We start from the raw sequence: 16,676 nt of genomic DNA, 5'->3' as shown, positions 1-16,676 counted from the left end.
AATAGCAAATAATATTATTTGCTACCTTCATCTATATACAGTTATATATACTAGTAAAAAAGCAAAGATTGAGAAAAACTAAGTTTGAAAATGATTATATCATTAGGTGTATTTCTAAACTAAGATGGTTCGACTGGCTTTATTTTACATCCTTGTTTCTGGATCTAATGGACACGATGAAAACTAAAAGCTTTGAACTTAATCACGGTGATAAATAACTCAGTGAAAACTAAGGTACATCAAAAATAATCTGTCATATGCTTTGTCCTCACATCTCCCTTGCCTACACACAAAGTGTGTTTGTGTCTACCCATGTAGTTTTAATATACATAGCAGGGAGTAAAGCCACGAAACTGACCTCTAATGGCAAAGAAAAAAACGTCCAGGGGGAGCATCTGTCTCAGGTCCACCCTTGTTTGATACATATATAATTTATTAGGTTATCTCATGACTAAAAGAAGACCCCAAGTTTGGTATTGACATTTGTGTGATCATAAATGTCGTGACTCACCATTATTTTAAAGATAATTGTTATCTGAAAATGAATTTGCATGCGAAAAAACCACCAGTCTCATCTGCAGTTTGGTTGAAATCATTGCCTTGTCTAACTCAGTGAGTAAGATAAGTATGATGTGACATTTCTGAGATAAGACACACCACCACCACTACTTATGTAATTACTTACTGATATAGAAGCCAGACAAAATGAAAGGAACACCACAGAGATAAGAGAAGATAATTGATAAAGTGTGTAGAAACATTGAAATTTTGGTCTACACTGTGTTTTAATCATGAAAGGTGACACAGTTTTTTGGGGCTTTTTATAAGTGTGTGAAATTTTCTCAGCTCTCTCACCTTGTTACGTCTAGTAATGAATATTTAAAGGGTACAATATTTAAGATTAAAACACTATTATTATTAAGGGCTATTGTCTATGATTGGAATGATTTTAAGTTATTTTTTAAAGCCAAAGTCATTAAAATTGGTTCCTAAACAGAAGGATAATGCAGGGGTGTCTTCACACCACACACCTTTGAATATTCTAATGTCTACAGGAAGACAAACAACCACATAACCTTTTCATGTGATGTTTTTTTTTCATGACCACAGAAGACTGAGCTGATGAAACAGATCCTTGTTCACCAAATGATATTGCTCACTGTTCACTGAACACTGCTCCAGTAATTTAAAGCCACAGAAAGCTGACACAAGTTAACATGACAAGACTAAATTCAATATCAAGTCACCCTTATCTTATGTTATTATTAAGTCTCAATTGTAGCCTTTCCAAGTAACTCAAGAGTCAAGAATTAGATAGACATTTTGACGACGTTATCTACCAAAAGTATGTCAACCTTTTGTGAAATACTTTGTCGGACGCTCAATAACATGCACTGAATTTATGTCACAACAAGTTGTTTGTGGCCTCTTCAAATGGTATCAAGGTTTGTATTTGTTATTTTGATATGAGACAAATTCTGTGGTTTGTTAATGCATTATAATGTATGGCAACACTGATCAGAGAATGTCTGAATTACCTGTCAGGTTTCTTGTCACAATGAAAAATATAAGAAAATGTATTCAAAAAGTCAAAGATCGGAGGTCAATCCAATGGATTCTGGTTATTCTGAAATAGTGGAACAATAAACAAAATTGCAGCAGTTTTTTACTACTAACTATTTGATACTCCTTTTGTTATTTGGATCCTAATTCATGTGGCATAAAACAGTATGTTATTGTACATTATGGTATTTCTTTTACTGACACATTTTACTATATTTATACATGACAAAAAAAAATCAAAGACTTTTGATTCAGTATCAGTATCTCACTGTTCGTGTCTGGTTTTTTTTTTTTTAAATATTCTGTATAATTTGAGACATTTGACATTTAAAGATATTGCGCCTTACAGAGTACAGTTTACTCAACTCAACCACATCATAACCTTTAGCAGTTTTGACCTTTTAAGAAACCTCTTGAACTCTTAGCATTATGCAGATCTATTTTGCATACTGTATCAGTATCATCTTAATAATAAAAGTTCACAGCCAGTTGCTTTGTTTTAATGTAGTGGATCTAATGTTTTTGTTCATGCCTGAAAGATATATTTCCATTGTAAATGACTTCCCGCTGTCCCGCTGGACTCCTGCCATGTAACTTATTAAAAGTGTGTTTGTATCTGTGTGTTTGCTGTCCACAGGGCCCCCTCAGGAACACCTGTGGCCACTTTTGGCTCATGATCTGGGAGCAGAAGACAAAGGCAGTCATTATGCTCAACAGGGTCATTGAGAAAGGCTCAGTAAGTACACAATAATAAAATAATCATATTGTCTGGTTTGACATCTGCCATTTGTCTGGTATGCACACACCCACACGCAGACTGCAGAAATACTGAACAGACCACAGAAAGGCAGCAACACACACGCTTTGTCAAAGTTTGTAGCCTGCTGACAGTGTAAAATTATTAATGCAACTTGTTGAATTAATCTTGATTTCCGTTTAAATGGTCTGCTGAGAAGCTTTACTCCTGTCAGCAGGATAACTGGAATTCAGTGTTTTGACTGTGTGTTCACAGATGTATGTGAGGAACTGGGATGCAGCCCAACCTCTCCACTCTTTTAAATCCAGTGATCCTACGATGTGCCGATTAAACACATGCACACTAACGCTCCCTCTCAAGGCAGAGCAGCTGTAGTCTCTCTCTTTCTCAGTAAAACAGCTGGAGTGGCTTTTGCTTCAGTCATGAGATTCACTCACTGGCTGTTTTCTTGGAAATAGAAGACAAAGAGCACCTAGTCTACAGATAGTATTATAACCTCACAAGGATCTTTTATGTAGGCCAGCTCACTAATCCTGCAGAGCGAGGGTTGCATAATAGACTTATCCTTAACAGTTCTGGCTATTGTCTGAGTACTAAGAAAATACTCTATGACGGGGGGTTGTAGACGGATGACGAATTAGGAAGGAAGAACCTAAATCAATGACAATTGCAGATGCTTTCATACAGGCCTCAAACTGAATAACTAACTGAATTGTTCGATAGGAATGAAAATTCTGTGAATCGATTTATTTAACACCTACGGGAGGATGAAGTGGGTTTCAGAGACTAGGAGGTCTGTGCTGATCTTTCATAATGATAATAATATTAATAGCTGAATGTATATAACGCCTCTCATACAGGAAATTCAGCTCAAAGTGCTTCATCTGTGTGGTGTAAGGACTGTAGTCACGAAATGAAAATACCCAAAAGAGTAATACACAAGTTAAACTTTAGAAACAAAATACAAAAAATAGACCTGGACCAACAAGTTTGGACTAACCATTGTTATCATTTTTTAAATATTTTTTGTTGACATGCAATGTGACATAACAGAAAATGTGACCTAAATTGGACAAACAAATAGAACAAAATATACAGACAACAAGGTTGTGACATAATATATTTGTATATGTTTTTTTGTATATGTGAAAGTCTATTATGTAAGTCTAACACGTTACAAAATAAACGTTAAAATTGCAGGTACGTGTAGTGAGAGAGAAGAAAAATGTAGCTTTATTCAATTTTATTCTCCAGCTTCCTTTTCAATGCCAAGGATCAAAATGTACTCCTGTTAGTCGTCCACCTCAAGGCAAACCTGGCCACTCAGCTAGCGTCTGCTTTTCATCAGGTGTAATTCTCTGTCAGTATCTCTGTTGGTATCTGTTAACTAGGTTTGTCTCCTTTCTTCTTCTCTGACAGGAAAAATGTGCTCAGTATTGGCCCACAGCTGAGGAGAGAGAGATGGCGTTCAGAGACACACGGTTCTTGGTCACGCTGTTGTCAGAAGACACCAAGTCTTACTACACCACCAGAGTGTTGGAGCTGCAGAATATTAGTGTAGGCAAAATGTATTACTTAGCCTAAAGGGAATTCTCAGTAAAAGGTGGCAAAGGAGAACTGAGAACATGTTTGTCACACCAAGGCGCATAACATGGAGCAGGGTTGTCTAAGGTTACCTGGAACTGAAAACATGCTTATTCATTACTAAGGCTTATTGTTTTCTGTTTCTTGTAGCATGTGGGTGTTGAGATAATACAAATTAGCTTCAGATTAGGCAGCACAGTAATTTAAGTATTTAAAATGCACAACACATGCTTTTTAAAATCAGATTTTTATTCAAACTTTAATTTCAGAAGTTTTTGTAATCCGTCTTTCACCTGTTAAAGTATGATTTTAAAAAAGAAAAATCAACAGCAAGAAGTTATCCGCATGAGAAATAAGTACACGTCTATATTTGTTGTTTTGCTGTGTCAAGTTTTCAGAACCTGGTTTTATTCCATGAATTGAAACTGAAACTGTTGGAAATGTTTGCCTAGTTCAGTTTTCAAGTCACAACAAACAGAGCTAATAAAAACCAGTCTTAACATGCTCACTGCAGATGAATAGATTTGTTGTACCTTCTAAAGAGGCCTGTGTTTGTCTGTTTTCACAGACGGGGGAGAAGAGAGAGATCTACCACTTTCATTACACCACGTGGCCTGATTTTGGTGTTCCAGAGTCTCCAGCATCCTTCCTAAACTTCCTCTTCAAAGTGCGGGAGTCGGGAGCGTTGGGGGTCGATCACGGACCGGCTGTGGTGCACTGCAGTGCTGGAATCGGACGCTCAGGGACGTTTTCATTAGTCGACACATGTGTGGTACTGGTGAGTCTATATGAGCTCAAGAGGAATTTGTTTTTTTAGGTTGTCTTGTCTATTTAGTATCATCACAAAAGCAGTAGTAAAGAAATACAACACCAAATGGTCAGAATATTCAGACTATAGCAAAATACTGTTTAAAATCCGATTTGAAATCAAGATATAGGTCAATCCATTAAATCTTACCTTTTTATTAAGTTACTTTTAAATATTAAACCCCCCTCGGGAATACTTTGAAACAATTATTTCACATTTCATATGCAAGTAAACATCATACTGATTAATAATATAGTGAACTATTAATGTATGCTACATGCAATTTTATAGAAGGTTTCTGTTATAGCCAGTGTGGGCAAAAGGCCAGGGAATACTACAAACATATTCAGTAGTTCAGTGTGTACAGTATTCTTTCTCTAATTTTCTCCATCACTGGCTGAATGCATGTAGGTATCTGTAGTGAAAAAAATACAGTGTCGTTACTAACGTACTACACAAAAAGTGTGGATATTTTATTCCCTTAGCTGAGAATCTATATTGCTCATAGAAAATGTCTTCAGGAAAAGCCAATGGATCAACACACTTTTCCTCTGAAGAGTACCTATTACAATTCTGGCAACTAGTTCCACAGGATTTTACAAGAACAGTGACACCATTTCCCATTCTTTGAGCCAATTTATGTTGCTGTCCTCTCCAGATGGGCAAGAGGAAAGACCCCTCATCAGTGGACATCAAAAGCATCCTGTTGGACATGAGGAAGTACCGCATGGGCCTGATCCAGACCCCTGACCAGCTGCGCTTCTCCTACATGGCTGTCCTCGAAGGAGCCAAGTACATCATGGGAGACTCCTCTGTACAGGTACCTGCACCACACACAACATAACTTATTCTATTGCTCAGTACTTTTCATCTCCATTTTATCTCCGTATCTCTTGTTTGCTCGTAACCCAGACACTCCGTCTTGTCTTGTTTTTCCAGTGGGAGTTCTTTCTTTTGAAAAAGATTGTGAGCCAACATATAAATGGTCCTTCAGTAGATTTCCTAGAAATTATGGGCTTAAATGTTTAAATAAACTTGTAAAGCCCTCTGTGTTTGGGTATCATAAGGTTAAAGGATCCTCTGTGCCAAGAGCAACTTTGAAACGTCCCTCAGCGATTTTGTGAAACTGCAAAATTCTTACAACAGAGCTGTGTAGTAAGGAGTGTCCGACTAGAATAAATATACAGTGAATATTATAGTTATTCTCTCATTCCCCTTTGTTTATATGGTTTGAACACAGACTGTACTACTGTCTGTAAGTTTCTCTAGGCTTCGGTTCAATTGGCAATTTGGCCGTAGAGAAAAGCACAAAAGTATGGCGGTGGGTCTGTGTTTGTTCATTTATACTCCAGAGTGAACACGACTGAAATCCATTTGATTCACTGATTAATTCCGTGGCAGGAGGTAGATTAAATAGGGCTACAGCAGATTTCCCACCTTATCACCAGACCCTTCTAGCCAGGCCTCCAGGCACATTTTACTGATAAAGCGACTGTATGTTAATCAGTAAAGTGTCAATGTCAGAGGGAAACAGAGAGGATAAACAATACAAGAGAAAGAGGTGTATTTAAATGAGAAGTATGTAGGTTTTAGGAGACAAGTGTATATGCTATTGAAGGTTTTTTTGCCTTCATTTTTAAAGGGTGCTAAATGGTAGACAGATAAACAAAGAAGTGTATATTTAAAGCGCATCCTACTTGAAACCTGAGACATTTTCCTGTGAGTGAAACAAATAGAAACAGCTCATTTTGAGGCTACTTTTTTGATTCTGTTTTTTAATATATATTACGTGGCCCTTACCTTTTTAAATGATCCAGTCATGGTCACTGTTCTCACCAGTGTTGCTGAGACTTTTAGACTGAAACTGACTCTTTTTGTCGCACACAGGACATTTTTGACAGGAACATCACTTCATCATATAATTTTGCAAACAAAATTACAGTGGAAAAATAGGATGGTGGTTTGCTTTGCGGACACATTTTAAAGTTGTTTTGATATATCTCTTTCTATTTATTTTGTATTCATTTATTGCATCAGTAGAAAAATGTCCACTTCTCTCATTGTTCATTGTTCTTCACGCATAGAACCGGTGGCGGGAGTTGTCCAGGGAAGATCAGGAGCCGACGTCGGAGTCTCCCCCGTCAACTCAGCCTCAGGCCAGGTGTCCGACAGAGCGATGCAACGGCAGCCAGCGGGGAGGTCAGCTGGAGGAGGGAGTAGACTACAGACAGGATGGCAAAGTGCCCGCACAGTCTCCCTGCAAGGAACAGGAGCTGGACGGCAGTACAACACAGTCAGTACACACAAATCTAACAAAAGAGATATCCACCAGTTGTTAAATTAACAACAGATTATTGGCTAAGCTGTTTTAAGAAAAGTACACATCTCTGACAAAATTTTAAATGAATGCCACACTGTCTTTTTAACAGTCTTTGACGGACAGCTCTTTTCCTCCTTTTTACACAGCAAACGACGCAGAGAAGACAGCATCTCCAAATCAGGTACAGCCAAGACACCCCAAAGCAAGCCCAGGACAAATGACTCAGAGAAGAAGAGAAAAAGGTGATTACATCTTTTGGCTGGAACTACTTTTTACTTTTCATTCACAAAGCATCAAAACTGTTGTTACATTGCTGGATGATTTGTCATCCACCATCACAGCGCTGCTTTTATATTCATTACTCGCTGTAGTTTTATGTGTGTTTTATGTATTTACCAGGCTGTAAGAACTAGATCTGAACCTTTTATATTTAAGAAAGGAAAGATAGAAAGGAAAGGCAGCATTTTACTCTCGTGATATAAATGAAATGTCAAATAGTCATATGAGTCATTTCTTTTAACCCCACAGGGAATCTGGGCAGGCTTTCCCAGAGCATGACTCAACCTCCTAATAGCAAAAGTTCCACTTCTTACTAAAGCCGAGGCTTAATATTTACTCTAATTTTCTCTTTCCCTCACCTTCTGAATACTCTCAGTCATTTAGCGTAAAGAAGCCACCAGTCTGGCTAACTGACAGCTACTTCATGTTCTCATAAAGGCGAGACAGTTAGACCTGATGAAGCACTTATTTCTGATGACTGTGCACCTCCACAAACGGCTCACTAAGTCATTTCTGAGAAGCCTTCCTTTGTTGTGTGACATGTCAGTGTTGTTCCAGTAATTTGGCCCAAACTGCAACATTTCTGACGTGATCTCACTCTGCTGCTGTTGTGGTTCTTCTCGGACAGTTTGGGCTGCATTTGCTGCACATGACAAGAGCTGGCCTGTCCAGTGGGGGGCAGTGTATCTTTACCCCCCTCTGCGACAGCAACAACAACCACGAAGAGCACATGTAGAGGACGAAGTTTACCCACAGCTTTTAGAAAGAACGCCCACTCTTGTACATGGAGGTGTGTGTGTGCGTGTGTGTGTGTGTGTGGCGTCTGTTGTGTTTGTGTTTCTCTTGAGGTTTTGTTCTTGTTTTTGTGATTTGCTTGGCTCCTGTGGTTTGGAGTTGTTGTTAAATTTGGCTGCACTCTAGCATGGTGTGTGTGTGTGTGTGTGTGTGCACATTTGTGGTTTATGGTTGCTGAAGCTCTGAAATGTCAGGTTGAGTTGGAATAATGCAAGGTGTTAATTTATATTGTGCGCGCCATAGATTTAAATTTGGTAGCATCTTATCTGTCTGTTCAGTCACGTCAAATGTAGCTGAGCGAGCCAGTTATAACAACAACCACTAAAGCTTTTAATCCACTACTTTGCACATGAAAATGCTATTATTTTAGTAAGTAAGGTGGCTAAGACAGATAATGTAGAATCATCGATACTCCCTCAGCAAGCATACAAAGGAAGTAACTCAGTGTCAGTCCATCACATGAAATGAGGGGCTCATTAAGGTTTGTTGCATGCTTGCTTAGCATGGCAGTGTTCCTAATTGGTTTGTGGGTTTTCATCTGCATCAGTTGTGTTTTGGCCTTGTTAAACTTTGAATGGAAGTTTGGATGTTTGAAATTTCTCAGGAGATTTCTGGTCAGGCCCTGGAGAGCCTCTGTTGATTGAATATGCTGGAGGACCGTTGAATAATCAAACCGTTTTGTCCGGAAATAGCAAACGCTAAAGCCAAATGTCTCAAATGATAATCAGTTTACTGTCACATCAGACAAAGGGAAGCAGTAAATCATTCAAGTTAAGAATCTGTCAGCAAGGGAATGTTGGATGTTTATGCTTTGAAGATGACGTAAATGTTCAGTGTGTAACATTCTTGAGGATCTATTGGCAGGAATGGAATATAATATTAACATGTAGTTCATTAGTGTGTAAAATAAGAATTGTTGTGTTTTTGTTACCTTATAATGAACCGTTTTTATCTACAGATAGGGTTCTCTCCTACAGAATCCACCATGTTAAATGTCATGTTCCTACAGTAGCCCAGAACGGACAAACCAAAAACTGACTCTAGATAGGGCCACCATAGTTTTTCTCCTACATACTTGGAACGTGAAGGTGAGGGGAGGGCGTTGTAATCTATAACTCCACCACTGGATGCCACTAAAATCCTACACTCTGGTCCTTTTAAACAACTATTTGATTGTCAAAATAGTTGCTGATTAATTTTCTCCTGCAAACACTGTGTTCTTTGTTAAATTAAATATTTGTGCTGATTTGAGTAGGTTTTAACAGTAAAAGCACTAGAAAGCATATAAACTACATCTAAAGCTGAACAGCTGGGCAGCACTACGCTTGATTTAGCACATTCACATTGTTTACGTGACCTTTTCCCTGGCTGATTTTGAACATTACTGCCGGTCACAGTGCTCCTCTTATGTTCCCAGAACCCAAGATTAAGTCTTAAGATTGATCATCAATGAAACAATGACATTAAACAGAAAATGAACCAGGGAATACTTTGCTTGATAATTGACGGTGATCAAATTTCTTTCCGATTTATTTTCTGACGATTAATTGACAAATTGTTTCAGCTCTGTTTTTATCTTCCTACCCTTCTACAGCACCAGGGGATGAGGCTTAGTTTAGTTCACAGATAATAAAATGATGTTTTCTAAATGGAAATTTTCTTGGAAATTTTCTTGAACATTTACAACCTGAACAGTGTGACATGTTGCTTATTAAACATGATGGCTGCTTTGCATTGATAATCACTCTAATGCAGGTTTGAGCAAAGTGATCCGAGACACTGTATCAAGCCACAGCTCCTGCTATTAGGGATGTCACGATGCCACAAATTTAGTATTTGATACCAACACCAGTGAAATTCCACGATTCTCGATGCTCATTTAATACCACATTAAAAAAGTTTTGTTTTTTGTTTTTTTTTTCCAAATCCCCTATTTTAATATTGAGTCCTTAATACAGGAGAAATAGCTCTGCATTGCATTAGGAAGAAAAGAAAGCTGTTCCCTAATGTTTTTTTGTTTTTATACTACAAAGTAGCTATAAAATAGCAGAACATACTCTGTAATTGTTTTTGTTGTGGTCAGGAGGGAATTTCTCTCCCGCCTTTGCTTGAGTTGCCATTCTTGAGCTGTATTCTGCTGAATGTTTATTTTCATCATCTGTGCATTCTTTTGTGCAGATTACATTAATAAATTACTTTTATTGGCTTTTTGTATGCAGGGCTTTTGTTGAACTTGCAGTGACACGGTCAGTGTGTCAGTTTCCGCCGCTGTCTGACTCACCTCCGAGCTGGAGCTCAGCCTGGCGTTTAACAGCAGACTAGAATACCTTTAGGCGTATAACCTGCCTGTAAAAAAAACAAATACTGTCAAGTTCTAAGAATTTAGGCATCGACTTGGTGCTGAAGTGTGGGTTCTCGTGACATCCCTTCCAGCTAGCAGTTAAGCAATGCGTCCTTATTCCTGCTCTCTGGTGAAGTTGAATCTTGTAAACTTTAACCAAGCTGAAGACACTAACTTGATCTTGTGGCATGATTACACTTGAGCTTCACTGACTCTGGCAGGAAACAGTATTCTGAGTTCAACCCTCTTTAAACTTTGTCTTTTGACAGGGCGAAAACCAGCGACTGCTAACCACCTCCACCTGCGGCCACGCACCAACAGCTCTGGCATCAAAGCCAACATCGGCAGGGAACTCCAGCTCTCTCCCAACCTCTGTCCTTCTTCCTCGACTCCAAACCACTCTTCCTCACTTCAACCTCAAGAGCCAGCTCTCCTCTCTTCATTGCTTTTTTGTTGTCATGGAAGCATTATTCAGCACACCTCCTCCTCCTTCCCGTTAGCAGCATGTCACTCCCACATTCGCCTCAGTCCTCCACCTCACAGCTTTCCCATGTCTCCTCATCCCCCCTCTAAACTGTTTACAGCAGACACTTCGACATTCTTTGAAGAGAGCACATTTGGAAAGAGAAACACACCAGCGCTTTATGCCCGGATCACACCTGAACCACAGCCCTGTGCTGCTTCTGGAATCAGAATTGTTTTTTGTTTTTTTTTGCTTTAATATTATTTGCTGCTTTTGTCAATCTATTTTGCTTCTCTGCATCAATGAACTTAAGACTGATAATAGGGGCTATGCATTGCCAATTTGTAATGCTGTTCATATGTGTATTTTTAGAAAGCATTTTTCAGAGGGGAAAATAAAAAAGTTCTATTTTTTATAAGAGATTACTTGAAGTTTTTCACAGTGATGGGGGGTTGGTTAAATGAAAAGCACTGCCTCCTCCCACATGAGAAATTCAGTGGCGTGTAATGTTTCCACGATGTACATAGTGTTCTTTTTAAAAAGATGTGTGTAAAGACATATTTTTGCTTGTAAAAAAAAAAAGACTAACGACGATGTTACAGATTTGAATACAGTAGAAAAGCTGATTTGATGACTTTTTGTTCTCCTTTTGAAATTAATTTGTCTTAAGTTTCTCTTTCTCTTAGAGTGTAATCTACAAATAAAACTGGTATTATCTAGTTTACATAACAACCTGTCTACGCTCTTCTTACTTCACCACAAACTTGTTAGCCGAGATACCGTAGCCTCTTAATTTCCTACAAAAGGTGAGAAAGTTGGATTAGGAGATTGATACTTAAAATTTGTCCATTAAAAAAATATATAAGCTACAGCTGGTTAATTTAGCTTGGACTTCTGGTGTTGCCTAGGAAGATATGAGTCTCATCATCTTTCCTTTTTATTTTATATTTGTGACAGAAAAGCAAGTTTAAAATGAGTTACATACATTGGATAACATTTTGGATTTTATTATGTGTGGCATTTGGTTGGCAAGTGGTCATGTTATGTCTCCATGGAATCTCTCATGGGGCAAATATTTCAGAATCCTCCGTTGTATTGATAAGTAAAGCTTTGGAAAATGGCTTAATATAAATAATTATTTTGAATTTACTTTTAGGGTCTGTTTTTTAAATCATGGAAATGTCTGTTTCATTTTATGGTTTTTCTCTTTAAATAAACAAATGCTGGGACATTCATTTCCCACAACCAGGGTACAGGGAAACTACCCAAAACAATATGCAAACAGAATGACGAAACCACAAACTTGGCAGAACAGCACTTACAAGGTCAGAGTATGAATCGGAGCACTGCTTGTTGTGATCCCTCTAAGTTGTTGTACAAAGGAATCAAATTTCAGAGGCAGGACTGCCAGGAATACAATATGGCACCGGGCCAAGTCAGTTTAGCGAGTGTAGGCACGGTCCAGTGAGAGTAACTCACAGTCTTTAGATAAAGTCAAAAAGGGTTCTTGCAACAGTCTTTTATTGGAAAACACGTTCAAATGCTGTAATACTAGGAAATAGTATTCCAGAAGTGCACGTCTGGGTCAGTTCCTGTACAAGATGCAATGTTTGTACATCTAAAGATCATTATCAAAATAAAGGGAAACTACAATAAATGTCCAAGAGTGAGGGGGTGGGTGGGGCTCTTGTGGGGTCAGTTTACAACTATGTTTAAAGTCCAAAATTGAAGTCAATATAATACACTGTTTAAAAGCACAAAGAGTCCTTTAGTATTATCAGCTTAGGACACAAAAAACTGCTCTTCTCCGCTGACCAGGTTTGACCCCAGTGAAGAACCCACAGTGGTCTCAAAAATGCACAGATGTTATAGCACAGAGGCCAAAAGAGTTTTTAAAGCATGCTGCATTCCCCAGGAGCTAATTATGAGCTAAAATAAACTAAATATGCGTGTTTCAGAACAGTGCAGGAGGGATGCCGCTGCCAAAGAGAAGACTCCAGGATGTTGGGATCTTCCATTTGTTGGGCTTTTGGCTCTGAAATGCAAAACCATAATTAGAAAAATGTATAATCTCTACAGCAGTCACACATAATACTGTAGTAGTATCCAGTATACGGTGATTCTCTTAAGAAAGTTTCACGTCTATGCTATTTTATTTTCTTAGTGTGCTAAAGTATTTAAGGCAGCTGTCTCGGCTGTCTGCTCAAGTTGGTCACTTACAGGATTGTCCAGCAGATGGAGCCAGTCGTTGAGGTGGTTGACGAGCGTGAAGGCGTCTGGGATGTTGTCGCCCTCTGAACAGAAGAGCAGCAGCACAGCCAGTGGGAGATCCTCTGCACAGCTAAACATAACATCCAGCACACATGGTCAGACACATAAGAAAACCTATTATTAATAATTGTTGTTATTAATTGTATAATAATAATTCATGTATAAAATACTGCAGCAGGGAAAGTGTGTTTTGTTTATTATCATACTGCAGATAACAGATTATTCTGCAGGTTTTCCAGCCACATTTAAGTAGAATTGTACTAAAAGATACAGACAATAATGTAACTAAGTATGAGAGAGAATATAGACAGAATTATAATATAGATTTAGTTTTATAATAAATAAATAGACTGATTGATCGACACACACACACAACCGGATTTGTATGAAGGATGTTCGTGCATGTGAGTCCCTCCATTTATTTTGACCAAACCAGTGTTGGTGATTGTTGTAAAAACTAACAAAGAGGGTTTTGGTAAGTTGTATTTAGTTTATGTCCAATTTGAAGTGTGTTTTAAGATTATCTGCAAGGTAAAATGACTGGTTTTGTCAATGGAGTCTGGTTGGCCGTAGTGCTCAATTGTCTCAGATACTGTGCTCTAGTGCGACATCTACTAGCAGTGAATTTCATATACATAACCTTTAATGAGTTAATTCTATCAGAATGCTACATAACCATCTCGTAACAGGCTGTTTGTTGCTGTGATTGGTTAATTATAGAGCCATGAGTCATGTGGCATAAACAAAGGGCAGTTACAACTCTATTTCTAACTTCTCAAACTTTGGTATATAAAAATAATTCATTTAAACTTCTAAAAATAGCCTTACTAGCCAGATGTCTATGAAGTTGGCTGGCCAGCTCTCTCTCTCTCTCTCTGTACCTGTCTGTGTAGAGTCCTTTGGTTATGCCTCCTCCAGGAATGTAGAGGCGTTGCTCTGTGTTGGCGTCCGTCAGTCCTGGAAAGGCCGGCACTCGCTCCATCTCCCTCCAGCCTAGCTCTTTCAACGCGTCCTCACTCCCCTTCAGCAGGGACGGAGTGACCAGGTACCTCAAAGGAGTGCTAACACAGACACATATTTGTTAGTGGAGAGGATTGTAGACAGCAAAGGTGAAGAAATGCAGTGAAGATGTGGAGTACGGGGTTAGGTACCCTTGCAGCTGTTGGTCGTCCCTCTGGTAGGCGTGGCTGCTGGACAGAACTACAGTCCTGGAGAACCCGCTGGCTTTGATCCACGACACAAGAAGCTGACTGAACCTTTTGGATTTTGTCTGTAATTTAAATAAAAGTTATACACAAAAATAGATTTAGCAGTATTCTTATTCTTCTGCACTTTGGATCATGAAAAAATGTAAAAAGGTAAACAGAATCAGACTAATGCTGATGCAACAGGCTGTGGTTTTACCTGAACAATCGGCGCCCTGATCTGAAGAACAGCCAACTTCAATTCTGCTGCTGTGTAAACTGTGAATGAGAAAAGGTTGACAGATTAATCGGGGATTCGATTTCTGAAGAAAATGTAGAGCTGTAGCTGCGAAACACAATAAGAGAGCTGCGTCCAAAGTTACCAGAACATCAGAACCAAACAGGTAAGTACCGTATGTCTTTTACATGTCCACACATGCAGGTTAGCAAATAATACAATGAAGAACATACTTCACAGGTGGAATCTGCACATTCACTCCTCTACAGCAGCCAGATAATCGAAACCCAAAGAGGTTATGCAATCCATGTCAGCGGTGATCAGGTGGTACCTTCTGCAGGAGTGTGGAGCTCCTCCGCGTCCTCTTTGCAGGTGGCGTACGGGTTGTTCCCGGCCATGGGGATGAGGCAGTCTGTGTGTATGTAGCCCACCCTGCTCATGTTGAGAGTGGACACCATGAGGTCCACAGCCAGCTGGCCCACGTTACCTACAGCCACTGCTGGCTGTGGGGGGGGGAATGAAGAACAACAATGAAGACTTATCTACTACTACTGTCTCTTTTCATACAAAAAATGCTTTCCATGGAGCCAACGTCTCTCACATGTGACAATTTACTGCCTCTGCTCGTCTGAAATTACAGTGAACAGAACAGGAAGTAGGAAGACGCCACCCTGGGTTCTGGATGAGGGGCATTTGTCGCTATTTACCGACAATACACAAACAAAACGATTTACAATTTACATGATTAACAGAGAAAATAATCATCCGATGAAGCTATAATGAAAATAATCATTAATTGCAGCCCTGTATAAAATAATAAAATAATGCTTGCACATTAATCCATGAGTGATAATAATCTAATTCTATAATATTTAATAGTATTAGTAATTAGTAACAGTCACAGGTGCCATTTTTCTACATTGAGTACTTTTACTTTCACAATGCAGGAACTTTATTTGTATCTTAGGAGTGTAGTATTGGTACTTTTAGTTAAGTAAAGGCTCTGAATGCTTCCTCTACCACTGTTCATCTGTTTATCTGTGCTGGGCTAACTGAATAAATAAAACCGACTGTGTTCCCATTAAATACATTTTTAAAGGACATTAACAGTCTAACATTTGCCAACACATGAATCCAGTGAACTGATACAGCAGCCCTTCAGTCTACCAAACAAACTCACTGGTAACAAACACATTGTATAAACAGCCGTGGTATTAAACTGCTGCAGCGGTTCTTTAGCTGAAGTGAAACCACAAACTCCAGATGTGTCACTCACCATGACGAGGGTGAAATCTTTGAAGGAGGGCGGTGAGTTTTGGGAGGAGATAAACATGGCGCTGGTGAGATAGCACACACAGAGAGAGAGAGAGATTTAAATGTAATGTATGTTGTGAATATGATCCCAAACTATGCTCTCTTTCTCTTTCTTTCTATTTCCATGCCCTGGTGTTGCCTTCTGGTCTTTCGCTCGGCGTCGATTGTTGATGATTGAGCGGTTTTAGTAGCTGCTGTCAGTGCCTGAATTAAAAGAGTCAGGGACGCTTTGTTTTGGGAGTATATGTTTAGTTAAGGTTTGCACCGACTATCACGATCTGTGTTTATGGGTCTATATGGATATATGAGGCTATGTATTTAATTAATATGTTTTAGGAGTTTATATTATAATCAGGGATATTAAAGGCTCCGCAAAGATGTGGTGCGAAATAGAGATCTTCAACTCAAACAGATCAATCTTTAAGACAATTACTTTTACAATACTACTGCTAATAATAATTATAACAATAATAATAATAACAATAAATAGATTTTTTTTGTTTCATTCAATTGAGCTGCACACAAAATGACATGAATAAAATATATACATATAAATAAAATAATATGAGTTATTAAGTATTGTTTGAATTCAAAGTCATCATTAAAATTCATATGAATAATTACATGGCTACGTTTTTATATATTAGATTAACAAGCTGTGTATTCAAATCTTTACATCTGCCATCAGACTCCACAATGCCACAGCTCCCAGTTCCTCAAACCCCAGCAGATAAAGACTGGTTTAGAACTCCTACCTAC

The 16,676-nt window shown here is 38.6% G+C and overlaps 2 protein-coding genes across 3 annotated transcripts in view; one reads left to right on the top strand and one right to left on the bottom strand.

Annotated features, from left to right (window-relative positions):
* ptpn2b (protein tyrosine phosphatase non-receptor type 2b) overlaps nt 1–11,642 on the top strand; it is a 13,498-nt gene extending 1,856 nt beyond the window's left edge. Inside the window, exons 4-11 of one of the 2 annotated variants that reach the window (XR_004797495.1) lie at nt 2,201–2,299; nt 3,740–3,877; nt 4,473–4,682; nt 5,371–5,532; nt 6,797–7,005; nt 7,179–7,274; nt 7,940–8,101; nt 10,717–11,642. Coding sequence is in view for 1 of the 2 variants with exons in the window: in XM_035681178.1 (XP_035537071.1) it covers nt 2,201–2,299; nt 3,740–3,877; nt 4,473–4,682; nt 5,371–5,532; nt 6,797–7,005; nt 7,179–7,274; nt 10,717–10,738 (936 nt within the window). In the remaining variant the exon portion in view is untranslated. The remainder of the gene's footprint in view (nt 1–2,200; nt 2,300–3,739; nt 3,878–4,472; nt 4,683–5,370; nt 5,533–6,796; nt 7,006–7,178; nt 7,275–7,939; nt 8,102–10,716) is intronic. The other variant, XM_035681178.1, reaches the window with a different exon arrangement.
* A 772-nt stretch (nt 11,643–12,414) lies between these two features.
* psmg2 (proteasome (prosome, macropain) assembly chaperone 2) lies at nt 12,415–16,081 on the bottom strand. Its single transcript, XM_035681179.1, has 7 exons — nt 15,880–16,081; nt 14,935–15,106; nt 14,586–14,644; nt 14,333–14,451; nt 14,063–14,242; nt 13,131–13,251; nt 12,415–12,945 (listed from the first exon to the last, which is right to left on the bottom strand). Exons 1-7 carry the CDS (start codon nt 15,934–15,936, stop codon nt 12,865–12,867), a joined length of 789 nt encoding a protein of 262 aa, XP_035537072.1. The 5' UTR covers nt 15,937–16,081; the 3' UTR covers nt 12,415–12,864.
* Nucleotides 16,082–16,676: the final 595 nt, after the last annotated feature.

This window comes from Morone saxatilis, unplaced genomic scaffold (assembly GCF_004916995.1).
Source record: "Morone saxatilis isolate NCDOM2014 unplaced genomic scaffold, NCSU_SB_2.0 Contig9, whole genome shotgun sequence".
In the NCBI taxonomy this organism is placed as follows: domain Eukaryota; kingdom Metazoa; phylum Chordata; class Actinopteri; family Moronidae; genus Morone; species Morone saxatilis.
Note: the sequence above shows the minus strand (reverse complement) of the source record. Positions and strands in the feature narration are given on the sequence as shown.

What these genes read in the sequence shown, in the direction of transcription:
- psmg2 (XM_035681179.1), bottom strand. Translation starts at nt 15,936, where the DNA reads ATGTTTATCTCCTCCCAAAACTCACCGCCCTCCTTCAAAGATTTCACC. An exon ending in GCTCCACACTCCTGCAGAAG is followed by an intron (nt 14,645 to 14,934) that starts GTACCACCTGAT and finishes TCTCATTCACAG; the next exon opens with TTTACACAGCAGCAGAATTG. An exon ending in GACGACCAACAGCTGCAAGG is followed by an intron (nt 14,243 to 14,332) that starts GTACCTAACCCC and finishes TGTCTGTGTTAG; the next exon opens with CACTCCTTTGAGGTACCTGG.